This window comes from Oncorhynchus keta, chromosome 2 (assembly GCF_023373465.1).
Source record: "Oncorhynchus keta strain PuntledgeMale-10-30-2019 chromosome 2, Oket_V2, whole genome shotgun sequence".
Lineage (NCBI taxonomy): Eukaryota > Metazoa > Chordata > Actinopteri > Salmoniformes > Salmonidae > Oncorhynchus > Oncorhynchus keta.
Genome location: NC_068422.1, coordinates 15,004,753 through 15,031,057, shown reverse-complemented (window position 1 = coordinate 15,031,057; position 26,305 = coordinate 15,004,753). Strand labels below are relative to the sequence as shown.

Genomic DNA, 26,305 nt, shown 5'->3' with positions numbered 1-26,305 from the left:
ATAGTTGGCAGAACCCAGAAGATGAGGCAGACACAGCAGTACTTGAGACGGTGTATTTAATGAAGTAAAAAGTGAAGTTCTTCAGGAAAACATGTAACTCCACAACCTCAAAAGGAATTCCACAAGAACAAAGGTAATCCTCCAAGACAAAAAGGTAAATCCACAAGGTGGAAGGTATAGCACAAAAAGCCTAAAAAAAATACTCAAAAAACAAACAAACAAGAACAAAAAACAGAATTCCACAAGAGAGTCCACAGGGATCACAGGGATCACAGGGATCACAGGGATCACAGGGATCACAGGGATCACAGGGATCACAGGGAACTAGGGCTGGGTGCTAACATACAAACACAGAGCAAAGGACTGAGGAAAACAAAGGGTTTAAATACAATCAGGGGAAACGAGGCACAGGTGCAAATAATAATGGGGATCAAGGGGAAACAAAAAGGTCAAAAGGCACAATGGGGGCATCTAGTGACCAAAAACCGGAACAACCCTGGCCAAATCCTGACAGTAGAGTCCTAATAACCAAGGCTGAAGGTATCTCTAGACTAACATATGGTGCTCTATCTTTATATCTTGACCGTAAAATAAGCAAGGAGATAGACCAGATGCTTTTCAACTTTCTTTGGAGAAACCATACCCATTACATTAGGAAAACTGTTGTTATGAACACTTATGAGAATGGTGGACTGAATTTTCTGGATTTTACTACTTTAAATAATACTTTCAAGATCAATTGGATAAAACAATTCCTAAGAAGACCCACTTCTATCTGGAATTTTATTCCTCATCATGTCTTCTCTACTTTTGGTGGCCTTAACTTCATGTTGTTTTGCAATTATAATATTGACAAAGTTCCAGTGAAACTTTCTGCTTTTCATCGGCAGGTTTTCTTGTCATGGTCCTTAATTTATAAACACAATTTTTCTCCACACAGATATTATATATGGAATAATCGGGATATATTGTATAAAAATACCTCTCTGTTTTTAGAATATTGGTTCAGAAATAATATCCTATTGGTGAGCCAACTGGTAAATGCAGAGGGTCTTTTACTCAGTTATAAAGAATTCTTATCACTTTACAAGGTCCCTGTAACACCTAAAGATTTTGCAATTGTTTTAGATGCCATTCCCTCAGGTGTTGCTATGTTATTCAGGAACATGTCAAGACCTGACCCTCAGAGCCTACCTTCTATTGACCCTGTTGGCTCATGAGTAGGAAAGATTTGTTTCTCTTTTGGTCCATTCAACAACAGAGCGATACGATCCTTGTTTCAGCAGGATGTTGTATCTACTATACCTTATGTCATGCCTTATTGGAATGGATTTATTGATAATATCTGTTGGAAAAAAGTGTAGATGTTGCCACAAACATACCTACTTGTTAACAAAATTAAGGAAGTTACCTTTAAAATTATTCATAAATATTATCCTGCCAACCACTATATGAAGAAGTTTAAGGAAAACATCAACTCAAATTGCTCCTTTTGTAACGACCACCCAGAAACAGTTGTGCATCTTTTTTGGCATTGTATGCATGTAAGAAAACTGTGGCAAGACATCAGTAGGTTTATAATTGAACACATTTATGAAGATTTTACACTATTGTGGAGAGATGTACTGTTTGGATTCTTTACATACAATAGAAATAAGCGGAATCATTTTTATGTAATTAATTTCATTATTCTTTTGGCCAAATTTCATATACATAAATGTAAATTTACAAACAGAAAACCACATTTTTGTATCCTACAAAAAGAAATTGAACTGTATTTTAAGACGGTTAAATGCTCTTCTAACAAAAAAGCTGTTAGAATTGTAAGTATATGCATGTCCCTTAAGGTCCTTGTGTAATTGTAATGTGATATTGTACCCCCTAGCTCGATTGTCCATTGTTTGTAATCTATGTATGCTTGTGTTCCCTCATGTGCTTTATGTATTGATTTGTTGTTAATAAAAAAAAATATTTAAAAAAAGACAAGGACAAGGCATATTGATATTAGGGAGAGGCATGCGTAGCTGAGTGATCATAGGGGTTCAGTGAGTAACTCCGCGGGCTGGAGACACGGCGATTCAGACAGCTTGCGGGCTGGGGATAGCAAGCTAGCAGAGGGGCCTTAGAGGAACGTCGCAACTGAAGAAATCTGTTGTAGCCCCCTCGTGCAGTTACGTCGGCAGACCAGTCGTGATGGATCAGCAGGGCTCCGTGTAGTAAAAGGGGTCCAGGCCAATTGGCAAAATAGGTATAGTGGCCAAAGAAATTGGCTGATGGCATCTTAAACTAACAGTCCGATACGCTCTAGACAGCTAGCAGGCGGGCATTCAGGGGACGTCGTGACGGAGGAGCCTGTTGAGAAAACCCCTCGGGCAGATTACGTCGGTAGTCCAGTCGTGATGGATCGGCGGGGCTCCGTATCGGCAGTAAAAGGGGTCCAGGCCAACTGGCAATTTGGCTTGATGACAGCTTCACACTCTTGGCATTCTCTCAACCAGCTTCATGAGGTAGTCACATGGAATGCATTTCAATTAACAGGTGTGCCTTATTAAAAGTTCATTTGTGGAATTTCTTTCCTTCTTTATGCGTTTGAGACAATCAGTTGTGATAAGGTAGGGGTGGTATACAGAAGATAGTCTTCTACCAAATAGGGCTATGTCCATATTCTTGCAAGAACAACTCAAATAAGCTAAGAGAAATGACAGTCCCCCATTACTTTGAAGACATGAAGGTCAGTCAATCCAGAAAATGTCAAGAACTTTGAAAGTTTCTTCAAGTGCAGTTGCAAAAACCATCAAGCGCTATGAGGAAACTGGCTCTCATGAGGACCGCCACATGAAAGGAAGACCCAGTTACCTCTCCTGCAGAGGATAAGTACATTAGAGTTAACTGCCCCTCAGATTGCAGCCCAATAAATGCTTCAGAGTTCAAGAAACACATCAACAAACGTAAGCATTTCGCTACACTCGCAATAACATCTGCTAACCATGTGTATGTGACCAATAAAATGTGATTTGATCAACTGTTCAGAGGAGACTGCGTGAATCAGGCCATCATGGTCGAATTGCTGCAAAGAAACCACTACTAAAGGACACCAATAAGAAGAGACCTGCTTGGGCCAAGAAACAAGCAATGGACAATTGACCAGTGGAAATCTGTCCTTTGGTCTGATGAGTCCAAATTAGATTTTTTTGGTTCCAACGCCGTGTCTTTGTGAGACGCAGAGTAGGTGAACGGATGATATCTGCATGTGTGATTCCCACCGTGAAGCCTGGAGGTGTGGGGGTGCTTTGCTGATGACACCTACAGTGATTTATTTACAATACAAGACACTTAACCAACATGGCTACCACAACAATACGCCATCCCATCTGGTTTGCGCTTAGTGGGACTATCATTTGTTTTTCAACAGGACAATGACCTAAAACACACCTCCAGGCTGTGTAAGGGCTATTTGACCAAGGAGAGTGATGGAGTGCTGCATCAGATGACCTGGCCTCCACAATCCCCCGACTGCAACCCAATTGAGATGGTTTGGACTGCAGAGTGAAGGAAAAGCAACCAACAAGTGTTCAGCATGTGGGAACTCCTTCAAGACTGTTGAAGGATCATTCCTCATGAAGCTGGTTGAGAGAATCCTAAGAGTGTGCAAAGCTGTCATCAAGGCAAAGGGTGGCTACTTTGAAGAATCAAAAATATATTTGAACTTTTTTTGGTTACTACATGACTCCATATGTGTTATTTCATAGTTGTGATGTCTTCACTATTATTCTACAATGTAGAAAATAGTAAAAAATAAAGAAAAACCCTTGAATGGGGAGGTGTGTCCAAACCTTTGACTGGTACTGTATACTCAAATTTACAATGCAATAGACATTTATTTATTCCAAAGAGACATTTACATATAGCTACTTCCATGCATTAATTTATACACAAGCATGCAAACAATGCAACAAGTGCACTCGATAAGTCTATTACTAACATACAGAAGTGATAGGCAAAACCAACAAAGTCAACAAAAGCTAAATGTTCATTTTACGAAATCAAACTTCTTTTCAGTTTAGTAATTTGCTTCTAAATTGCAACCACATTCATACAGTGCATTCAGAAAGTACTCAGACCCCTTGACTTTTAACACATTTGTTACAACTTTATTCTAAAATCTCCACACAATACCCCATAATGACAAAGTGAAAAAAGGTTTAAACTTATTTACATAAGTATTCAGACCCTTTGCTATGAGACTCAGAATTGCGCTCAGGTGCATCCTGTTTACATTGATCATCCTTGATGTTTCTACAACTTGATTGGAGTCCACCTGTGGTAAATTCAATTGATTTGACATGATTTGGAAAGGCACATCCCTGTCTACATAAGGTCCCACAGTTGACAGTACATGTCAGAGCAAGCCATGAGGTCGAAGGAATTGTCCTTAGAGCTCCGGGACAGGATTGTGTCGAGGCACAGATCTGGGGAAGGGTATCTTGGTCATGTAGGTGACCAAGACCCTGATGGACAGAGCTCTAGCGTTCCTCTGTGGAGACCATCTCTACAGCACTCCACCAATCGGGCCTTTATGGTAGAATGGGCAGACGGAAGCCACTCCTCAGTTAAAGGCACATGACAGCCAGCTTGGAGTTTGCCAAAAGGCACCTCAAGACTCTGACCATGAGAAACAAGATTCTCTGCTCTGATGAAACCAAGATTGAACTTTGGCCTGAATGCCAAACATCACATCTGGAGGAAACCTGGCACCATCCCTATGGTGAAGCATGGTGGTGGCAGCATCATGCTGTGGGGATGTTTTTCAGAGGAAGGGACTGGGAGATCAGTCAGCAGAGGGAAAGATGAACGGAGCGAAGTACAGAGTGATCTTTGATGAAAACCTGTTCTAGAGCGCTCAGGATCTCAGACAGGAGCCAAGGTTCACCTTCCACCAGGACAACGACCCTAAGCACACATGATGCTCTCCATCCAACCTGACAGAGCTTGAGGATCTGCAGAGAAGAATGGGAGAAACTCCCCAAATACAGGTGTGCCAAGCTTGTAGTGTCATACCCAAGAAGGCTCAGGTGCTTCAACAAAGTCCTCACTACTTATGTTAATGTGATAATTCCATATTTTTTTTTAATATATACATTTGCAAAAAAAATCTAAAAACCTGTTAATGCTTTGTTATTATGGGGTTGTGTGTAGATTAATGAGAAGAAACAAATAAAATAATAAATTTTAGAATAAGGCTGTAACGTAACAAAATGTGGAAAAAGTCAAGAGGTCTGAATACACTGTATATCCAAAAGGGCAATGGGGACAGGAATAGAAAAGGGGAAAATAGATGAAAAGACAAAGACCAGTTCCAAACAGAAAGTGTAAAATAAAGACAATTCCTTCGGTTATCACCAACAGTTAGGCCAGAGGACAGCTGCATAAATGGTCACACACAGATCATACACTCACACTGCATTTAGGAAATCACAGTAAAAGTGTCTGTAAACTTTAAAATATTAGGGAGAAGTATCCATCACTACATTAGCCGATTCCTTTGGCCTTGCAGAGTGACGTCCCCTCTGTCTCCTACTCCTCTTCCTCCATCATGCCCCAGGCCTCCTCTGCTTTCATATAGTACTGGTTGGCCAGTCGGCCTTTCATTGCTTCCATGGCTGCATCTGCTGCCTGTGTGAACAGATCACCTGGGCCAGAGAAAGAGAGTCTGTGGTTACTCACTGTAAGTACAACAGAGGTTATCACACCGAGGGCTCAAGTTAGGGTTTAGTTCTAGTTTAAGTTCAGCTGTGTTTCTCTCTGCTTACTTACCTGCTCTCTGTGGGTCTCGGTCCAGGCCATGGCCCCCCTCCTGGTACATCTCAGCCTCTCTGGCCAGCAGCAGGTAGAGAGGCTCGTCCTGCATGCCGTCAAACTCGCCCCCCTCGTCGTAGTCCGTCATGTTCAGGGCACAGTTGTACCAGCTCACCGCTTCCTTCCAGTCCTGGGACCTGAGAACCACAGAGGTTTTTATAGGTTTGTTATGAAGAAGCTCTTTTCATTTAACATCCATTTCACAGTCCTGATATAGTCTGTGTCTTGGGGACTGCTCTCTGTTAGTTGTATTTGTGTAATCTGTATTGTTCTGAGTTGATGGCTTCTCATCATAGATGGTCCCATCATTAGTTGATATCTGATATGTCCCCCCCAGTCTCTGACCTGTCTGGTGAGAGGATGATGCCGGTGTCGAAGGCCCTGGCCACCAGGATCATACAGGGTCTGTCTCCTGCCTCAGCAGCCTGCAGCAGGAACTTGAAACCCTTCATACGGCTCCCTGAGTTGTCCTGATCACAAGAAAACAACATACAGCATGGAATTACAACAGAGAAGGAGTCAAAAGACACATTGTGAATTAGAGAGAGAGGTAGAGAGAGAGAGAGAAAGAGATACCTCTAGCTCAATCTCTGACAGTATATGGTGTGGCAGCTGTAGGTAACACTGTCCCAGGGCAATGATAGCCTCTAGTTCCCCACACATGGCTGCCGTCTCCAGGTGGTACATGGCTGAGTCCTGGTCCCACTGCTCCTCCTTTTCACAGAACCGACCACCCTCGTGGTAATTCGCCATCGCCAGGTGGACCTGGGGAAGAGGCAAAAGGAGATTTATTGTGTGTTTTTAGTGTGTGTACGTGCATGTGTGTGTGTGTTCCAGCCACTCACTTTGCCCAGGATGGACTTCCCAGTCTTCCTCTCCAGGATCATGGAGTCGAGTCTCTCCACCTCCACAGCAACACAGGATGGCCGGTGGACGTGAGAACGAGAAGTGTGGTAGACACTCCATTTCTCATCTGTCAGCTAGACAGACAGAGCATAGAAAAGGTCAATGAAGCACTGTATATGTATGCATGTTCATAGTACTCAAGCCTCAACTTGTACATATCTGATTTAACATTAATGCTAATCATACCACAGGTATGCAGTGTGAGATGGAACAGGCAGTTACAGACCTATTGATTGGTTAGGTGATTTGATCAGGGAGGGGGCAGGTGAACATGTTGACATGGAGAGGCCAAACAAGGACACACATAGAATAAGACCAAAACACAGGCTGCTGAGTTTGAATTCCTTTTCTTGGGTGCAATAAAACCTTTGCCCCTACTAAGCATACATCCTTAGAAAACAAGCATGTGTCAAATCATCAACTGACACAGTGCAACGTCAGTGCTCCACCCTGCAAAGGCCTGGGTTAGTCCCCTTCATGCAGAGGACAGGGCTGTTGGCTGTTGGAGACGTTTACAGCAAGATAATTTAGGTTTGGGTTAAGGGAGGATCTGCTAGGAACCTTTCTCTAGCAAGGAGACAGACACAGCAGCAAAAACCCATTTCGCTGTCAGTTATCCCATGGAATGGAGCCATAGATTAGACAGCATGTACCATCACTCATTCATATATCCTTATGTACATATTCCTTATCCCCTTACACTGTGTATAAGACAGTAGTTTTGGAATTGTTAGTTAGATTACTTGTTGGTTATCACTGCATTGTCGGAACTAGAAGCACAAGCATTTCGCTACACTCGCATTAACATCTGCTAACCATGTGTATGTGACAAATAACATTTGATTTGATTTGATTTAGATTAGACAGCAGGAACACTACACTAGTGAGCAAAGGATAGGGGGCGACAAAGATGAGCAAGGGGTTATTTGATTATAGCGAAGGTGGCTTTGATAATGGTCATTTATTTTGTTTACCCATCCGACTCAGACTGCTATAGAGGTGGGGCGGGCCTACATGGTGACATAAACGGAGCTAAAGAGAAGGTCAGATTCACACTCACATGGCTATACAGAGTAATAGGTTAACAGCTTTTGATGTTGGGGCGTCAGAGAATCCATGTCATGGTGGTCCAGTGTGGCTCAGTTGGTAGAGCATGGCACTTCCAATACCAGGGTTATTGGTTCGATTCCCACGGGGGACCAGTATGAAAATGTATGCACTCACTACGGTAAGTCGCTCTGGATAAGAGCGTCTGCTCAATTACTCAAATGTAAATGGTGAGCAAACATGAACAATAACTTTGGTGTCAGCTCGAAACAATACAAGACTAAAGAGTTGACTGTAGTTGACTGTTTCCATAAAGTTTTTATGACTGACAAGCTCACCAAGACTGAGTGTTGGTGTAGAGAAGAGTAATGTCCCCCATTGTTGGGGTCCCCTTCACTCCTCCTCTCACTTGGACACCCACTGTCTCCTCCATTCTCTGAGTCCTACAGAAAACAAGCACAGGCCTCAGTTTATGTCAACCACAACTAATGTCATTCTTGTGATCAGGATAGTAAGAGCCATTTCCACAAAGCCTTCACTGACCTTGTGTTCTGGGCTGTGGCTGCGGTTGTTGTGTTTCTCCCGTTCATCCATCTCATTTACAAAAGACCAATCTGAGGGTGGGAAACCAGATGTTAGATTAGAAGAATGGCAGATTTTTTTTTTAAAGAGTTCAACTATATCTCAAACTGAGCCCTTGTTCATTCAACCTCTAGTCTAGGGTATCAAATAACAACACTGTTTAGTTTGTTTTTAATGGGGCTTTAGGCATGCTATTTGGAATGTCATGCTAATGCTGGGCTGCAGCTAATAAAACAAACCCAGATGTTGGGTCACTGACATCACAGGTCCACAGATAACCTTCTAGATTAACATAAAATTAGATAAGTGTTATTTGGGTGTACTATAACCTCTAAGCCCTGTTCCTACCCAGAGGAGACTTTCCCATGGAGCCCATAGAGAAGTGCTGTCCTAGGGGGGAGCCAGGGAAGGCGAGGGGCGAGCAGGGGATGGAGTCACTTATAGTGTTGTCCCCAGTCTCTGACAGACGGGAGAGAAGTGGGGGCGCACGGCCCACTGAGATGGTACGAACACGAGCTGAACCACACTGTTCCTCACTACCCCTCAGTACCGTCTGGGCCGACCTCTGATTGGAGGGGAGGGTTGAAAATATTGTTAAATATGAGGACTAAAAGACAATTCTAAATAGCTGCATAAAAGTTACATGACGTCTCGGGCCTGTGTTCAAATAATTTCCGAGGTTGTATCCTGTCTGTGATGTGCTAATATAATTTCTGTGGTAATACGATGCCTGTGGCTACAACTAGGATGATATGTGATGCTATGTGTCATCGGTCTCACACACTTTGATTCTACTTCAATATATTTCTATGGTCTCACCAGCAGTCTGTTGGTGCAGTCCAGCTGGCTTTTCTCTGCAGTGGAGAGGTCAAAGGGTGTGAGGCCCATACTCTTACAGATCTTATTACACAGGTGGGAGTGGAAGAACAGCGCCATGCCCCGCACACCTGTAATACACATACAAGTATGTTGCAATCTAATTGAAAGTCTTTCGCTAGGTGGGTCACAACTGAAAATGTCAGTCTACCTTTGTGTTGCTAACAGTGTGACTGTGTGAGAGAAAGCCGTACCCAGGTTTCCATTTCCAAAGCCTTTGCCCTTCTCTGTGTGGATCTGGGGGTCCGTGTAGAGGTCCCCGACCCCCTGGATGTCCACCACAATCAGCTGGTGGGCTGAACGCTCAAATGAGAAGTGACTAAATGCCTGCAGGCAGACAGAAAATCACTAGTTACCAGCAAACAACGAAAATATGGTGGTTTACAGGCATTTTGATAGGTTGGAAGTTCACACACAGAACAAAGAAAAGTTTTACCATTTCAAAGCTAGCATTTTCAATTGATAACAAAGATGAAGATGCATTGTTGGGTTCTGCAGCTCAGGAGTAATCCATGAAGTTGGCCAACACATTTTACAGCAGTAACAGCCTGATGTTGTCGTCCTTGACGAAGAAGTACCTGTGGAGTGAGCCTGATGTTGTCATCCTTGACGAAGCCGGAGTTGGAGTTGTATTTTGTGTACTTCCCCTCGATGTAGTGTTCCAGGTGGTACAGAGGTTTACCTGGACGCTGCATCATCTCAATCACACACATCTGCATGATGTCCACCTGGGAGGGGGAGAGAGTGAGAATGGTTAGTTTCATTGTTAGAAAATCGTGGAAAATCCACAATCAATCATCTGATCCAGGGGTTCTTAAACTTTTTCAGCCTGGGACCCAAATGAGAAATTCTGTGTTTTCCTGGGACTCTCTTTTGACACCTTCAACTATACATAAATATCGGTACGCTTCATTGCCCTTATGCCTCAAACAAATGCAATATAGACAAATAACAATGAAATATAATAATATAAATAGCTATTCATGTTTATTTTACCTCATTAAAATCACTCTTATAGTGCATTTGTAAAGTATTCAGACACCTAGACTTTTTCCACATTGTTACGTTACAGCCTTATTCTAAAATGGATTCAATTGTTTTTCCCCCCTCATCAATCTACACACAATACCCCATAATGACAAAACACTAATAGGTTTTTAGAAATGTCAAAAATGAACAAACATTCAGAACCTTTATGCAGTACTTTGTTGGAGCACCTTTGGCAGTGATTACAGCCTTGAGTCTTCTTGGGTATGACGCTACAAGCTTGGCACACCTGTATTTGGAGAGTTTCTCCCATTCTTCTTTGCAGATCTTCTCAAGCTCTGTCAGGTTGACCAAAGCCCTTCTAACCCCGCTTGGTCAGTTTGGCCGGGCAGCCAGCTCTAGGAAGAGTCTTGGTGGTTCCAAGCTTCTTCCATTTAAGAATGAAGGAGGTCAATGTGTTCTTGGGGACCTTGCTGCAAAAAATGTTTTGCTACCCTTCTCCAGATCTGTGCCTCGACACAATCATGTCTCGGGATTTACAGACAATTCCTTTGACCTCATGGCTTGGATTTTGCTCTGACATGCACTGTAGGACCTTATATGGACAGGTGTGTGCCTTTCCAAATCATGTCCAATCAATTTAATTTAAAGGAGAGCCACACACTCTTAGGAGTTTGTCTGTCGAAACGTTGGATATTAGGTTATTACATTAAATTATTGCATCTGTGCTCCTAGTGTGCAGCTCTCTCTTCTACTCCGCTAGCCAGCACCTAAACCTAAATAGGTGTGGTTTCTTTCACCTCTGGATCAATCAATTGAATTTACCACAGGTGGACTGCAATCAAGTTGTAGAAACATCCTAAGGATGATCAATGGAAACAGGATGCACCTGAGCTCAATTTCGCGTCTCATAGAAAAGAGTGACTACTTACGTAACTAATGTATTTCCATTTTTGTTAAATAAAATTTGCAAACATTTCTAAAAACCTGTTTTTGCTTTGTCATTATGGGGTATTGTGTATAGATTGATGAGGATTTATTTTTATCCCGGCTCCCAAGTGGCGCAGCTGTCTAAGGCACTGCATCTCACTGTAGAAACTATTGTTGAAAAAAAAAATCTAGGTTGGAACGGTTGTTAAAATACAATAAATAATTTGCATTCTGAATTGGAATACACTGATTGAGCACATCACACAGATGTAGACCAGAAAAAATGAGGTGTGTGGCTGGTTGAAGCTTTCAACAAGCATTTATATTCTGGGCTCAGTTTTTAAACCTGAGCCCAGAATATAAATGCTTGAAAATGTAAACCTGAGGTCATGCTTCCTGCTGAAGATGAACAACCCAGAACTATGTGTGGGTTTGCCTCAAAAAGCATCTTGCTTCAATCAGTTTATTCCAGTTCAGAATAAAACGTATTACTTGTATTTTAACAGCAACAGTTCCAACCTAGATTTGTTTTCAACAATCAGTAAGATGTACAGTAGGCCTGATCATTTTATCTTCATATGTACTGTAACTTAGTGTTGCACTATCAGTAGCTAGCTAGCTTGCTTGCTTTGGCTAATATTAGCAATCGAACTAACGTTAATAGCTGTGTACAAGGGAATTGTTTGAAAGAGAAACTCACATCTACATTGAGAGATAATATTCCCTTATTTCTGCTGTTATAAAATGACAACAATGCCTTGCTAGTTGACTTACTCACTGTCGAAGCACTGTTTCCTGAAGCATTCTGCCCTGTTCTGCTGTGGATGTTTGGTCAGAATGTGTTGTTTTAATTTGTTAATTTTGAGTGAATCATTACTAAGCACTTCCCTGCACCAAACACATTGTGGACCCTCGTTGTTTCTCAAAGTTTGTATTAAACCAAGAGAGAGAAACTCATCGCTGTATTTGCATTTCATGACAATTGAGCTGCCAGAACTTGTGGCAAACGTGACGCCATTTGATGACAGAAGTAATTTGATGACATTGGTGAGTGAAGGCGAGTGAGAATGGCAAGTCATTGTCTGACAGCGTATCATCTGTTGCTGAACAACAGCGCTGCGTCGTGTGGGTCGCAGAGTGATCTTCAAGAAAACTGCAGAAAAAAGATCTGGTAAAATGCGAAGCACACGAGCATCGCTCCCCCACTCACGCAGCTGCCAAGCTGACACGGCTGCTAAGCAGATAGCGCAATGAATAGAGTCCATTTACACTTGGCCAAATAAATTCCAGTAATTAATGAAATCATACTTTTACTCTAACACGTTAAGACCCACCATGAACAGGTCCGCGACCCACCCATACTTTAAGAAAGGCTGATCTAATCAATCAATCAATTGACCAAATCAACTGGATGACTCATTGGTTAATTAAATGTTCCATCCATACCTGTTTGGGTGGCCTGTGGCGGTTGTACTCTTCTCCCCAGAGTTTGGCCTCCATCTGCAGCCTGACATCCTCAAAGTACACATCCCTGTCCACAGGCTCCATGTAGCGCTTCGTCACATAGTTACACGCACTCTTCCAGTTACTACTGTGGGAGAAGTTAGACAGCTTCTTCCTGCAGAAAGATGGAAAGGAAATATGGAAAAATGACAAAGATTAGAAGAATGGCACTGTATTAAAATGACAGGAACATTTAAATGAGTAAACCCAACTAAGGTGAAATACTCCTAAGGGTTTGAGTGGCGTATCTCTTGGGAATTGTGTATTTTTGCTGATAAACCATAAAGATGTTTTCTATGGTGAGAACCTGTGTGTGAGCTTGTTAGTGGGTGAGGGTTTATTTGTTGGACTGCCAGTGGTCTGATATAGACAGGATGGTTTGCCTCATTGCCTCCGCTACACTGTTCCCACAGAAAGAGATCGCATCATAATAAGGTCACAAACTTTGAGATAGAGAACTCCACTGGGTGCCATGTTGTCATGAAAAGTTTGAGAATTGAGAATGTGAATTAGAATGTTGTAGTCATGGAATGTTTGTTTCTGTCTAGGGATCTATCTAGGGCTCTAAACTGGACTAAATGGGTCAGATAGATATTTGTGGAATGTGGATTGGGGACCTGAGCAGCTCGTACCGTCTTGTCATTTTGTTTACACTGCATGAAGAGGAAAGACGCGGCTCTGAAACTAGCAGGAACAAACGGCCAATAAGAGACCAGGCCATATGGAGAACATTATTAAAGAGAAAGTGTGTGACACTTACGTTCTGAAGCATTCCCTCATGGCACCGCGTCCAAAAGGCTGTGAGAAACCAAAAAGACAAATCAATAATTGCTGAGAAACTCAACTCACCAAGCTTTGGAAGACCTTCACATTCATGTAAACTTTGTTACTACATTCCACATACATATCCACAAGTCCAACAATGTTCTGATGAATAATAACATGGATTACTGCTGATTTAGGAGTGGAGGCATACCTGGCCAGACATCTTGATGTGCACTGTGTCTTGAGACCACTCTGCTGTGATAGCCTTGTACCTGTGGAGAGATCAAGCAAATAAACATCCATTGATCAAACATTATTATTCAGTTCTATATGGGCCAGAATTCTGGGCTTATTTTAGCAATATGGTGATGACTAGAAAGTAGAAAATGTAACTTTGGCCACAATGCTCCATATACTGAAGGGGTCGGGGTTAGAACAAGGGGACTGAAAACAGAAACTGACAAACAGAGTACTTGAATTTGTTCTAACCAGGACCTGCTCTGCTTATCCTCAAATAGTCCAAATAGTCTAATCCATAACCTGAAAATAGTCTAATCTATGATGTCACGTCCCCCAGGATTAAAAGGGGTTGTGAGATATTCCCTTGGTTTGGTGATGTTCAATGTCAGAGCCCAGACCCAAAGACCATGTGGGAATGCATTTATCACCCATGTGAACTTGACGTTACATGTCACAATCAATTCTCACCATTGGGACCATTAACAGTTTGTAGGGTTCCTTCTCTAGACTGGATCCGATCCTAGGGGGAGAATTTCAAAACACACTGTATGTACAGATTATGAATGCTTGGCTTGTCTGAGACTGGGTCAGCCATACACACCGATAAGACACATAGCAGACCCAGAGGCAAAATATTTCCACATTCTGTCCTGCCAAGCATATGTCTCTGCCTAGAATTCTGTGTACCAGGGTTATTATTCCAGTCAGGAGTCAGCCACTGCTACTGGGGGCATGGGACAAGAAGATGGCACCATGCCATTGGCTAAGAGACCAGAGAGGCTTAGGTAGAGTGAGGTTACGACGAGAGTTGTCCGGCAGCCACGAGTCATGACCGCAACCAAATTCCACATGACCGTTGAGTCACGGTAACTAGGCTTCTCCAAAACTGTGCTCTGATGGTCATTAGTAGCATACCAAACTTTCTCATGGCCTGGTACTCAGTGTCCTACTGTCCCTCTAATCCGTCTACCAAATCAAACACTTCATGAGAGCCCTGGAGTTTGAGCAGAATAGGATCACCTTTGGCACAATGACTTCAGCGATGTCATTTACAAACTAGCCTCCAACACTCTACTCAGCAAATTGGATGCAGTCTATCACCGTGTCATCAGTTTCGTCACCAAAGCCCCATATACTACCCACCACTGCGACCTGTATGCTTTCGTTGGCTGGCCCTCGCTTCATATTTGTCGCCAAACCCACTGGCTCCAGGTCATCTATAAGTCTTTGCTAGGTAAAGCTCTGCCTTATCTCAGTTCACTGGTCACCGTAGCAGCACCAACCCGTAGCACGCGCTCCAGCAGGTATATTTCACTGGTCACCCCCAAAGCCTATTCCTCCTTTGGCCGCCTTTCCTTCCAGTTCTCTGCTGGCAATGACTGGAACGAATTGCAAAAATCACAGAAGCTGGAGACATATCTCCCTCACTAACTTTAAGCATCAGCTGTCAGAGCAGCTCACAGATCACTGTATCTGTACATTGCCCATCTGTAAATAGCCCATCCAACTACCCCATCCCCATATTTTTATTTATTTATGTTTTGCTCCTTTTCACCCCAGTATCTCTATTTGCACATTCATCTTCTGCACATCTACCACTCCAGTGTTTAATTGCTAAATTGTAATTCTCTCCACTGGGATTCTCTGCCTGTAACCCTATTACATGGGCTGAGTCACTGGTTCTCTTCCATGCCGTCTCTAGGAGGGGTGCATCACTTGAGTGGGTTGAGTCACTGACGCGATCTTCCTGTCTGGGTTGGCGCACCCCCCTGGTTTATGCCGTGGAGGAGATCTTTGTGGGCTATACTCAGCCTTGTCTTAGGATGATACGTTGGTGGTTGAAGATATCACTCTAGTGGTGTGGGGGCTGTGCTTTGCCAAAGTGGGTGGAGTTATATCCTGCCCTTTTGACCCTGTCCGGGGGTATCGTCGGACGGAGCCACAATGTCTCCCAACCCCTACTGTCTCAGCCTCCAGTATTTATGCTGCAGTCGTTTATGTTCGGGGGGCTAAGGTCAGTCTGTTATATCTGGAGTATTTCTCCTGTCTTATCCGGTGTCCTGTGTGAATTTAAGTATGCTCTCTCTAATTCTTTCTTTCGGAGGACCTGAGGTCTAGGACCATGCCTCAGGACTACCTGGCCTGATGACTCCTTGCTGTCCCCAGTCCACCTGGCCGTGCTGCTGCTCCAGTTTCAACTGTTCTGCCTGTGGCTATGGAACTCTGACCTGTTCACCGGACGTGCTACCTGTCCCAGACCTGCTGTTTTCAACTCTCTAGAGACAGCAGGAGCGGTAGAGATCCTCTCAATGATCGGCTATGAAAAGCCAACTGACATTTAGTCTTGAGGTGCTGACCTGTTGCACCCTCGACAACTACTGTGATTATTATTATTTGATCCTGCTGGTCATCTATGAACATTTGAACATCTTGGCCATGTTCTGTTATAATCTCCACCCAGCACAGACAGAAGAAGACTGGCCACCCCTCATAGCCTGGTTCCTCTAGGTTTCATCCTAGGTTCTGGCCTTTCCAGGGAGTTTTTCCTAGCCACCGTGCTTCTACATCTGCATTGCTTGCCGTTTGGGGTTTTAGGCTGGGTTTCTGTACAGCACTTTGAGATATCAGCTGATGTAAGAAGGGCTTTATAAATACATTTGATTTAATTACTTTGCCACTACGGCCTATTTATTGCCTTACCTCATTTGCGCACATGGTATATAGATTTTTCCCCTATTGTTATTGATTGTACGTTTGTTTATTCCATGTGTAACTCTGTGTTGTTGTTTTTGTCGCACTGCTTTGCTTTATCTTGGCCAGGCTGCAGTTGTAAATGAGAACTTGTTCTCAACTGGCCTACCTGGTTAAATAAAGGTGAAATAAATTAAATATGAATTGAAATAAGTGTTTTGATAGCCTCTAAAAATGAGGAGGATCCCATCAGCTTTCTATAGGCTAGGCCTACTATATTTATTTCTCAACTTCCCTAATATTAAGCACATTTACAACAGGAGTTGCCAACCTGCTTGGCATGAAAATTAACCACGGGAAAATAGTCCCTTCATTCGCTATTCAAGTGCATACGGATGACATATCTTTTCCCCCCTGACCCTGGTCTATTCTAAATCAAAACTATTTTCACACATACAGTGGGGCAAAAAGGTATTTAGTCAGCCACCAATTGTGCAAGTTCTCCCACTTAAAAAGATGAGAGAGGCCTGTAATTTGTCATAGGTACACTTCAACTAACACAGACAAAATGCGAATAAAAATACAGAAAATCATATTGTAGGATTTTTAATTAATTTATTTGCAAATTATGGTGTAAAATAAGTATTTGGTCAATAACAAAAGTTTCTCAATACTTTGTTATATACCCTTTGTTGGCAATGACAGAGGTCAAAAGTTTTCTGTAAGTCTTCACAAGGTTTTCACACACTGTTGCTGGTATTTTGGCCCATTCCTCCATGCAGATCTCCTCTAGAGCAGTGATGTTTTGGGGCTGTTGCTGGGCAACACGGACTTTCAACTCCCTCCAAAGATTTTCTATGGGGTTGAGATCAAGAGACTGGCTAGGCCACTCCAGGACCTTGAAATGCTTCTTACGAAGCTACTCCTTCGTTGCCCGGGCGGTGTGTTTGGGATCATTGTCATGCTGAAAGACCCAACCACGTTTCATCTTCAATGCCCTTGATGTAAGTAGGTTTTCACTCAAAATCTCACGATACATGGCCCCATTCATTCTTTCCTTTACACGGATCAGTCGTCCTGGTCCCTTTGCAGAAAAACAGCCCCAAAGCATGATGTTTCCACCCCCATGCTTCACAGTAGGTATGGTGTTCTTTGGATGCAACTCAGCATTCTTTGTCCTCCAAACACGACGAGTTGAGTTTTTACCAAAAAGTTATATTTTGGTTTCATCTGACCATATGACATTCTCCCAATCTTCTTCTGGATCATCCAAATGCTCTCTAGCAAACTTCAGACGGGCCTGGACATGTACTGGCTTAAGTAGGGGGACACGTCTGGCACTGCATGATTTGAGTCCCTGGCGACGTAGTGTGTTACTGATGGTAGACCTTGTTACTTTGGTCGCAGCTCTCTGCAGGTCATTCAATAGGTCCCAATAGATCACCTTGTTAACCGCTCAATACAGAATAGCCACAAGTGTACAATCCCTCAGAAATAATTTGGGGAAAAATATCCTATCTATTTTATTGAGCCATGTTCAATTTTATTTTTCTAACTTTAAAATAATGTAACAGGAATGATGAGCAAATCCTGTCTGCTAAATGAACTAGTGTAGCTCACAGCCAGCCAGATCAGGGCGACTCAGAATATGCTATTCTGTTCTTCTGAAATAGGCTACATTTTCTTCATATCATGCTTCCGTAGACCTGGCTAAACTAAATAGTAATGTTCATGAGCTGAAATAAAAAATTCCAGAAAAGTTCCAAATATACAAAAAAGCTTATTTCTCTCAAATGCTGTGCATGTGGATGTGGTTACATCCCTTTTGGCTTCAGACTAAGTGTTTTGGCATGGGCAGGCAGACAGCCCAGATATCTGCCACAAGGGAAATTTGTGCACAGGCCAAGAAAAACTTGTAAAGGCCATAGGAAATGCAGTGATGTTTATATAATGTACTGTACCTACAGAAAGGGCAGGGGTGTGGGGATGATGTGTATTTGTCAACTACTGACACACACAAATCTGTACCTGTATCGTATGCATGGCTCTGTCTTGACTTCCTCCAGGTGAAACTCAGCCCAGAGATCAGGCATGGCCTTGGCCTTCTCTAAGGCTCTATTCCACGCTGCCTGGAACAATAGGAAACAAGACTCATCTTTTAGATAACTATCACATTGTATCACAGCTTATGCTAAGGGAAGCTACAATAATTGAATAATATAGATTTCTAAATTAATTTTGCAACACTCGCGCACGTGTCACGAGCGGTGTAGTCAGCCTGTCATGTCCACCAGTTCCCTCCGAACGCAAAGAGTTTGACGCAAGTCATTCATTGTCAATGGAGCAGTCCGCACCGCTGCGTTGAGGATGTCGCACAAGGCTGCAGTCCTTTCTGTGTATCACGTGTTTTCAACTCGTGTGTTGCTTTACGGTGTGGTGGTAAATTACAAAGATAAGTTCATTAACATTTAGGCTAGTTAGCTAGCTATCAAACCACAAAGCAATCACTTTGCTAGATAGCTTAGCTAAGAAATTGCCAGCACCTAGCTTCCACTTTCCAGCAAATAATTTCACCTTCAACTGACCAGGTAATCCAATCGTATCGGCAATGTGTCTACATGCAGATTTTTTGCATGGAGGTCCCGGTAATTTAGATAAGATATAACGTTACTCTAAGAGATGGAAATTTGTCTTCTGCTTTTAATCCAACCCCCCACCCCAGATATACACACACATTAGGTTTTAGAAGCTGGAGCTGAGTGCAACCACAGTGCAGCCAGCACCTAATAAGCAGTAGGTGGCAACTGACATCCATCTAGCCTAGTGTATATTTAGCCTGAACTATTTACATTGATAGACGAAGGTCATGTTTTTAACAGGCAGAAAGCCACGTCTGGTTGGTGAGAAACACACACTGGGCATTGCACGTCAGTCCCTGGTCACCTGCAGTTTGAGTGTCCCTTCACACGTCCCCAATGATACTATATACAGCATAGCTGTGGTTGTACCCTCATTGATATCATATATAGTACATCTGTGGTTGTAGCCTTGTGCTCAGACACTACCTCCTCACAAAACTGCATCACCAGATATAAGACACAGTAGTGGTAAGCTATGGTACAGTATAAACAGCCTGTCTGCCTGTTGCTTTTCTGATACAGTTTGCACCGCAGTAGAGCTGAAAATTACATTTAGAATAAGAAACAATACCCTGTTTCACCCATTATCGTCATGTGCTTATTAGATTTGCATTAGCCTAACTGTTGATATATTCCTGAGGACTCCTGCACGGGTTAGGGAAGATAAAATTACAACTAAGGAACTAATGGTTAGATAAAACAGGTCGTGCAAATACAATGGAATGAAGGAAGAAATTATTTAAAGACTGAATTAATGACGGGAAGGTGAGGAAAAAGGAGGCAGTCACTGATGCAAAAGGAGGGGGGAATGAAACAACGTGGTGAGTAACGTACCCGTCCATTGTCAGATAACGCCCCAATCTCGACTGACCGTTGTTGTGGAGTTTCCTTCTCTGTTTCTGTTTCATTCTATGTGGAGAGGCAGAGAAATTAACTGCTTCATATTAGCAACTTAACCATATGTGAGGAGCAAAGCAAAAGATATGAGATTGGTTGACTATGTTGGTGTTGAACTTTCCATGAAAAGGGAAATATTATCATGTTATTGCCAGTAGAATGTGTTTTGGAACTTGCTTCCAACATGGCAACCCATAAATTCTACATCTCAAACAGTCTGCCGAACTCTGAGGGAGGGCTATTTATTATTCCCCACTCTACAGGCTGGCCTACTGGATCAAAAGGCCAAGAGTTGCGACCCATGTTGTGAAAGGGTTGTTTACATATGACATCATCATGTGAGGTGAGAGCTGCTCTCTGGGTACTTCCTGTTCTGAGAGTAGAGACGAGAGGGAGCTGACCTGCTGTCAGCCACAGCAATGCAATCACACAAATGGCTTTCTCCTCTCTAGCAGTGTGAGCAAGAGCTCAGCATTTTGCATACTGACATTAGAGCAATACAGTACATGGCAACATGTTGTCAGTCAGCTGGTACTTATAAAGAATCTTCTGAACCCTGGTAATATTGCACCTACACTACTGCTGCTCACCTTGTACATGAAGGAGTTGTGGGGAGAGTTGGACAGCTGATTGCTGTGGACCAGGTTCTTCAGATAGCCACAGATGTCTTTGGCCTGGCTGACAGGGTCGTCTGTGATGGAACAGATGTAGTAGTCGTCCTCACCGCTATCATTAGCTTCGCTAAGGGATGGAGCATGTTGACCTGGGGTTCTCTGTTTCCTTGGGTTATGCTGAGCACTGCCCACCTCCTCCATACTAAACATCAGGTCATCCTCCATGGTGGCTTGTAGGGGTGTGTGTGATGAGTACTGGGCTGGGGAAATTGCAACAGAAACACAAAGATGTGAATATGCATGTACACACAGATGGCTGTATTGCCTAGTTAAATAAAGGTTCAATAAAACACAAAATACAAATATTGATGCAAGGACAATCTAACTAACTGGGTTTAATTGTGGCCTATTCAATCATCACAAATGCAACAAACTGTCACATGTGGATGGCAGTATTTGGGTTAGTCTTACATTGCATACAGGAACACTTGTTTAGACATCCAACTAGTACAACTATTTTATAAAGTAATAATTATTACTACACGTATTACCATTGAACAAAAACTGCAGCTGAACAGTAGAGAGAAAGGCTCAGGGCTCACCCATCAATCACACCTTTTCAATGTTTCGTAAAGAGTTGAGGGCTTATAAAAAAACATTTGCTGCAGTGCATTTACAGTACATGAGTGTAGACAAAGACAGTACTGCGGCGATCAAGGGTGTACAGAGACTACTCGATTAAAATATGCGTGCCTTGATAATCCTCCAACAACTTCCTCTGTCTGGCGGTATTTGCAACGCTAGCTGTTATTCCAAGTCAGAGGGCCGCTGCTGAACTGTGGTGGATTCTGACTCTCCGAGGTGGCCAGAGGGTCCAGGGCGAGTCCCTATTCTCTGTAGTTTTGTATGTTCCCTGGTTCACCCGTCCAGGTTGGCGGCGTACACGTATTGTTTACAGTTTCGGACAGCCGCACCCCTTTAGGCAGCGAGCCAAAAAATAATGTACATAAGTATATGTATGGCCACTGCGAGTGGTCACAAACACTAAAATGAAATTAGTAGAGTTTGTCACATTTCCATGAAAAATACAGACGATGCCACGTGGTGAAAGTTCATATCCAACATCTAGCAAACGGTTGAAAGTCACTCTCAAGCAGCTAACGTTAGCAGTGCGACAGATGATGGTTAGTGCTAGTCGGGCCCTTTGGGACGTCCCTAACCTAACCAACAACCCAATTTAGACTGGGTTGCAACCACAGATGCTTCAGCGTCCGCATGCTTCCCATTCAAAACAGTTCGGAAGATTTCGTGCAAATATCATGACGACATTTTGTGAAGTTTTTGTTCGTTTAGAAAATCTGTGAGGTGTTTTTCGGCAGTTCGGGCACACGGGATTTTTCCTAGAGGCAAGGCGAAATTCGGAGCCGAAGTCTACGCCCCTTTTGTCGCTGATTGCTCAAGAGTAGGGATTCTTCTGTAAAGTATTTGTTGTCGTTCAACGAGCAAGCCTCGTTTAAAGCAGATATTTTAATGTTGATGTAAAATTGCGGGACTAAGATATCCTAGGCAAAAACGTCAAAATGAATGACAGATTTCTTGAGTTATGTTTAGATTAATTCTGACTGGAGGAAGTTTATACTAACTATGGACAAAGAGTACTATTAACGCTTTTTTCTCCTTTTTTCTTTTTCTTCTTCTATGATATAATGGCTGTCCACAAACCAACTTTAAAGGTGCATGCCGCCACCTACTGTGCTGGAGTGTATAGTCAATCACAGTTTACAACATTTTTAAATCCTCCGATTTAACTCAGTACTTCTGAGAATATGAAAAAGCCCTACTAACTTCTGATAGACCCTCCCCCATCCCCCAAATTCCTTCCAACCTCAATGACCCTACACTTCAATCCTTCCCTCTCTTCAACATACTTACAACAATATAACAACATATATATATGCTCCACCGTTTCATCGACCACACACTCCAGACACAAACCATTCACATGCTTGCCAAACAGTTGTAATGACAAGTTAAATGTACAATGTATAATTTAGGGGCTGCAGGTAGCCTAATGGTTAGAGCTTTGGGCTAGTAACTGAAAGGTTGCTGGATTGATCACGTTGAGGGAGAAGTTGTTGTCCTTGCACCACATGGCCAGATCTCTGACCTCCTCCCTATAGGCTGTCTCATCGTTGTTGGTGATCAGGCCTACCACAGTTGTGTCATCGGCAAACTTGATGGTGTTGGAGTCGTGTTTGGCCATGCAGTCATGAGTGAACAGGGAGTACAGGAGGAGACTGAGCACTCACTCCTGATGGGCCCCCATGTTGACGATCAGCGTGGCAGATGTGTTGTTACCAACACTTACCACCTGGGGGCGGCCCATCAGGAGGTCTAGGATCCAGTTGCAGAGGGAGGTGTTTAGTCCCAGGGTCCTTAGCTTAGTGAGGAGCTTTGAGGGCACTGTGGTGTTGAACGCTGATCTGTAGTCAATGAACAACATTCTCACATAGGTGTTCCTTTTGTCCTGGTGGGAAAGGGCAGTGTTGAGTGCAATAGAGATTGCATCATCTATGGATCTGTTGGGGCGGTATGCAAATTAGGTGGGTCTAAGGTTTCTGGGATAATGGTGTTGATGTGAGCCATGACCAGACTTTCAAAGCACTTCATGGCTACAGATGTGAGTGATACAGGTCTGTAGTAATTTAGGCAGGTTACCTTAGTGTTCTTGGGCACAGGGACTATGGTGGTCTGCTTGACACATGTTGGTATTACAGACAGTCAGGGAGAGGTTGAAAATGTCAGTGAAGACACTTGCCAGTTGGTCAGCGCATGCTCGGAATACATGTCCTGGTAATCCATCTGGCCCTGCTGCCTTGTGAATGTTGACCTGTCAAAAAATACAGTAGCCATTACTTCTTTTATGACCAAAGTTTTTCAACTGCAATGCTCATCTTTACTAATGCATCTAAAGTAGATCTACATTTACGGAATCCACTTTGACATTGACTTAATAAACTTGTTCCAGGAAATACAACAATCTATTTACTGTCATCTTTTCTATCAGTTTACAAAAGTTAGAGGTCAGTGCTATTGGTCTATAACTCTCAGCAAATGAAGAGTCCTTACCAGGCTTTATAAAATATAATATTACTGCACGTTTACAATCAGAAGGTATAACCCCCTCACTCCAAATCTTTTAAAATAATCCCAGGAGAACATGTATGACCTCATCAGGTAGATGCTTAAACATTACATAGCACAACTGATCATGACCTGGGGCTGTATATCCACAGCCTATTAAGACTGAACACAACTCATGTATGGTAAAATCAGCATCCAATGAAGAGTCAACACTATCCATTTTCTTATACACATTAACATGAGCATTTAAAATCTCACATATATGTTGCTTATATACTTCATCCAAGGTAACCCCACTATGTACCCTAGCAAATGTCTTCGCCAACAATATTTTTCTTTATCAGTTACGGCCATTTCTTGACCCACAACCAAAACTGGAATTCGAGTGGACTTTGTGATGTATTGAGAAATGTATTGTGTTAATGAGTTTAAAGTGGTTGCAAATAGCCAATGGGATTTGTATGCAGGGGTTGAGTTATTTGAATTATCAAATGACAATGGGGTTTCCATTCTTGCATTGAAGTGATTGGATTATGAGATGCAAGGGCCGTAAAAGTTCAATGATGTATGGGAGAGTTGGGCTGAAGATACTGTAGAGAGTAGTCGACTGTAATGTGTTAAGGAGAACATTAAATATTTCTGTTCCGTTTGTTATAAGTATGCTTCAGAGTCTTCAGTAAAAGAACCCACCATCTACCGAGGTAAAGATAGATTCAGGTTGGATATTCGACTGATATTCACCTGTAGATTTCCTTATGTCCACCAACAGCAGTTAGGGACCGTCAACATAGTGACAAATATTTTTTTTTTCAAATTTCAATAGCACTTTAACCATTACTCCTAAAATGGACTAAAATGGACTAACAAAAGGGTGTGCAATATATAAGGCTAGTCAGCAGATATTCTGAAAGTAGTTTGAGGGTTATAGGTCACATGATCCGGGAACTATTGAAACTAAAAATGATTTAAAATGCATGTAAAACCGCATGAGATGAAAAATTGACAAACTAAAGGGTGTGCAATATAGAAGGGTAGTCAGTGGACATTCTGAACCTCCAGTAGGTCACATGACCAAGGAGCTATTGAAATTAGAATGTTCTAAAAATGTATGTAAAAACATGTGAGATGAAAATGGACAAACTAAAGGGTGTGCAATGTGTAGGCCCACTAAGTGTACATTTGGAACCTTGTTTGAGTCCAGTCGGTCATATGACCAAGGAGCTATTGAAATGAGAAAGTTTGACAAATTCATGTAAAAACGTGTGAGATGAAAATGGAGAAACTAAAGAGTGTGCAATATAGAAGGGTAGTCAGTGGACACCTGTAATTTGTTTGAGTCCAGTAGGTCACATGATCAAGGAGCTATTGAAATTTGAATGCAAAAAAAGTTTGTACGTTGTTTACACTCCCTAACTAATTAAACTAGGAATACACAATGCTGCTCACATTTCCACATGTTTATTAGCTTTGGAAAGCAAATTAATGTCCAAATTGTGAAAATAAGACCTGTGTAAAGTTTTGCGCAATTTTTCAAACATCATGACACTTATTTGGAGTCTCAAGTGGTTTGAAAGCGTGAAAACGGAATTCTGAGGCAAAATCCTCAGACTACTGATGACCAACAGAGTGAATGAGCTAGAAAGTTAGCTAGTACTAATGTTAGTAAATTAGCTGCTCAGCTGGGAAGAAATGGCGCGTGGGCTAATGAGCGCTATGGCACTTTTCAGTAGTAAAACCTGTTTGTGTTTCCTGGAGGTGGAAATGGAGTCCCTAGAGAAAGCAATAACTAGATGGGTGTCAGGAGTGGGGCAGCAGTATTATCATAAGGAGATGTATACTTGGAAAACGGAGGAGGAATGGAGGAAAAAGATAGGGAGAAGAGGTCTAAGAGAGAGAGAGGGAAGAAGAGGTTGAACTTGAGTTGGATAAAAATGGTGGGGAAAAGGGAGATGGTTTGTCAAAGAAGAATGGTAGAAAGTGTGAGCAGAGTGAGCTGAAGACAGGAGGAGAAATGGAAGTGAATGAGGGTGAAGTATCGGAGGTGGTAGGTGCAGTGAAGTTATCGGAGACTGAGGTAAGCACCTAGAATCAGGAAAAGAAGAGTCAGTGACAGTAGGAGTGAAGTTTATGGAAAAAGTGTACTCTTGCCTTTTGGCTGATCCTTTTGTGGTTTCACGATGAGTAAAAAAAGAGTTGGGTCATGTGGACTCGGTGACAGCGGTGGTGTTCTGGTAATTGTTTTTGTTTCTGTTGGGCAGAGGGAGAATGGCTTGGAGTAAAATGAATGGGGGGGCAAGAAAAGTGAATTGTTTCGTTCTCAAGAAAAGGGCACCAATGAAAGGAGTGATAACTGGGGTAGCGGTAAATATAAAAGTTGACCAGCTGAGGGGAAAGATTCCCAGTGTATGTGATGCTCGTCGTTTGATGCGATGCAGACAGGGTTTCGAGAGTGGGGAAACAGAAGAGTCGTTGTCTGTTCTTTTGAGTTTTGAAGTTGAGTCTTTGCCCGACAAAGTAATATTAGGATATATAAGTTATCCTGTATGAGCGTATGTGCGGAATACATTACGATGTTACAGGTGTCAAGCTTATGGGTATGTGGCAGCAGTGTGTAGGAGGGAGGGTCCA

The 26,305-nt window shown here is 42.6% G+C and overlaps 1 protein-coding gene across 5 annotated transcripts; it reads right to left on the bottom strand.

Moving 5' to 3' along the window:
- Window positions 1-3,858: 3,858 nt before the first annotated feature.
- Window positions 3,859-22,228, bottom strand: LOC118397106 (eukaryotic elongation factor 2 kinase-like). 5 transcript variants are annotated; one of them, XM_035791592.2, is made up of 18 exons: window positions 21,085-22,228; window positions 20,510-20,793; window positions 19,857-19,931; window positions 18,412-18,512; window positions 13,664-13,724; window positions 13,448-13,485; window positions 12,631-12,802; window positions 9,846-9,995; window positions 9,462-9,594; window positions 9,211-9,338; window positions 8,740-8,956; window positions 8,353-8,423; window positions 8,148-8,252; window positions 6,702-6,836; window positions 6,433-6,621; window positions 6,202-6,326; window positions 5,815-5,993; window positions 3,859-5,690 (listed from the first exon to the last, which is right to left on the bottom strand). In XM_035791592.2, the coding sequence occupies exons 2-18, from the start codon at window positions 20,756-20,758 to the stop codon at window positions 5,575-5,577; spliced, it is 2,244 nt and encodes a 747-aa protein (XP_035647485.1). In that variant the 5' UTR covers window positions 20,759-20,793; window positions 21,085-22,228; the 3' UTR covers window positions 3,859-5,574. The 5 variants fall into 5 exon arrangements, with proteins under 5 accessions (XP_035647485.1, XP_035647477.1, XP_035647491.1 ...); XM_035791584.2 differs by having other exon boundaries at window positions 21,136-22,228; XM_035791598.2 differs by having other exon boundaries at window positions 21,149-22,228.
- Window positions 22,229-26,305: the final 4,077 nt, after the last annotated feature.

Bases quoted from the DNA above. Each gene is read 5' to 3' on its own strand.
- LOC118397106 (XM_035791584.2), bottom strand. The intron at 19,932-20,509 runs GTGAGCAGCAGT...CTCTCCACATAG, and splicing joins ACAACTCCTTCATGTACAAG to AATGAAACAGAAACAGAGAA. The intron at 5,691-5,814 runs GTAAGTAAGCAG...TCTCTGGCCCAG, and splicing joins CCGAGACCCACAGAGAGCAG to GTGATCTGTTCACACAGGCA.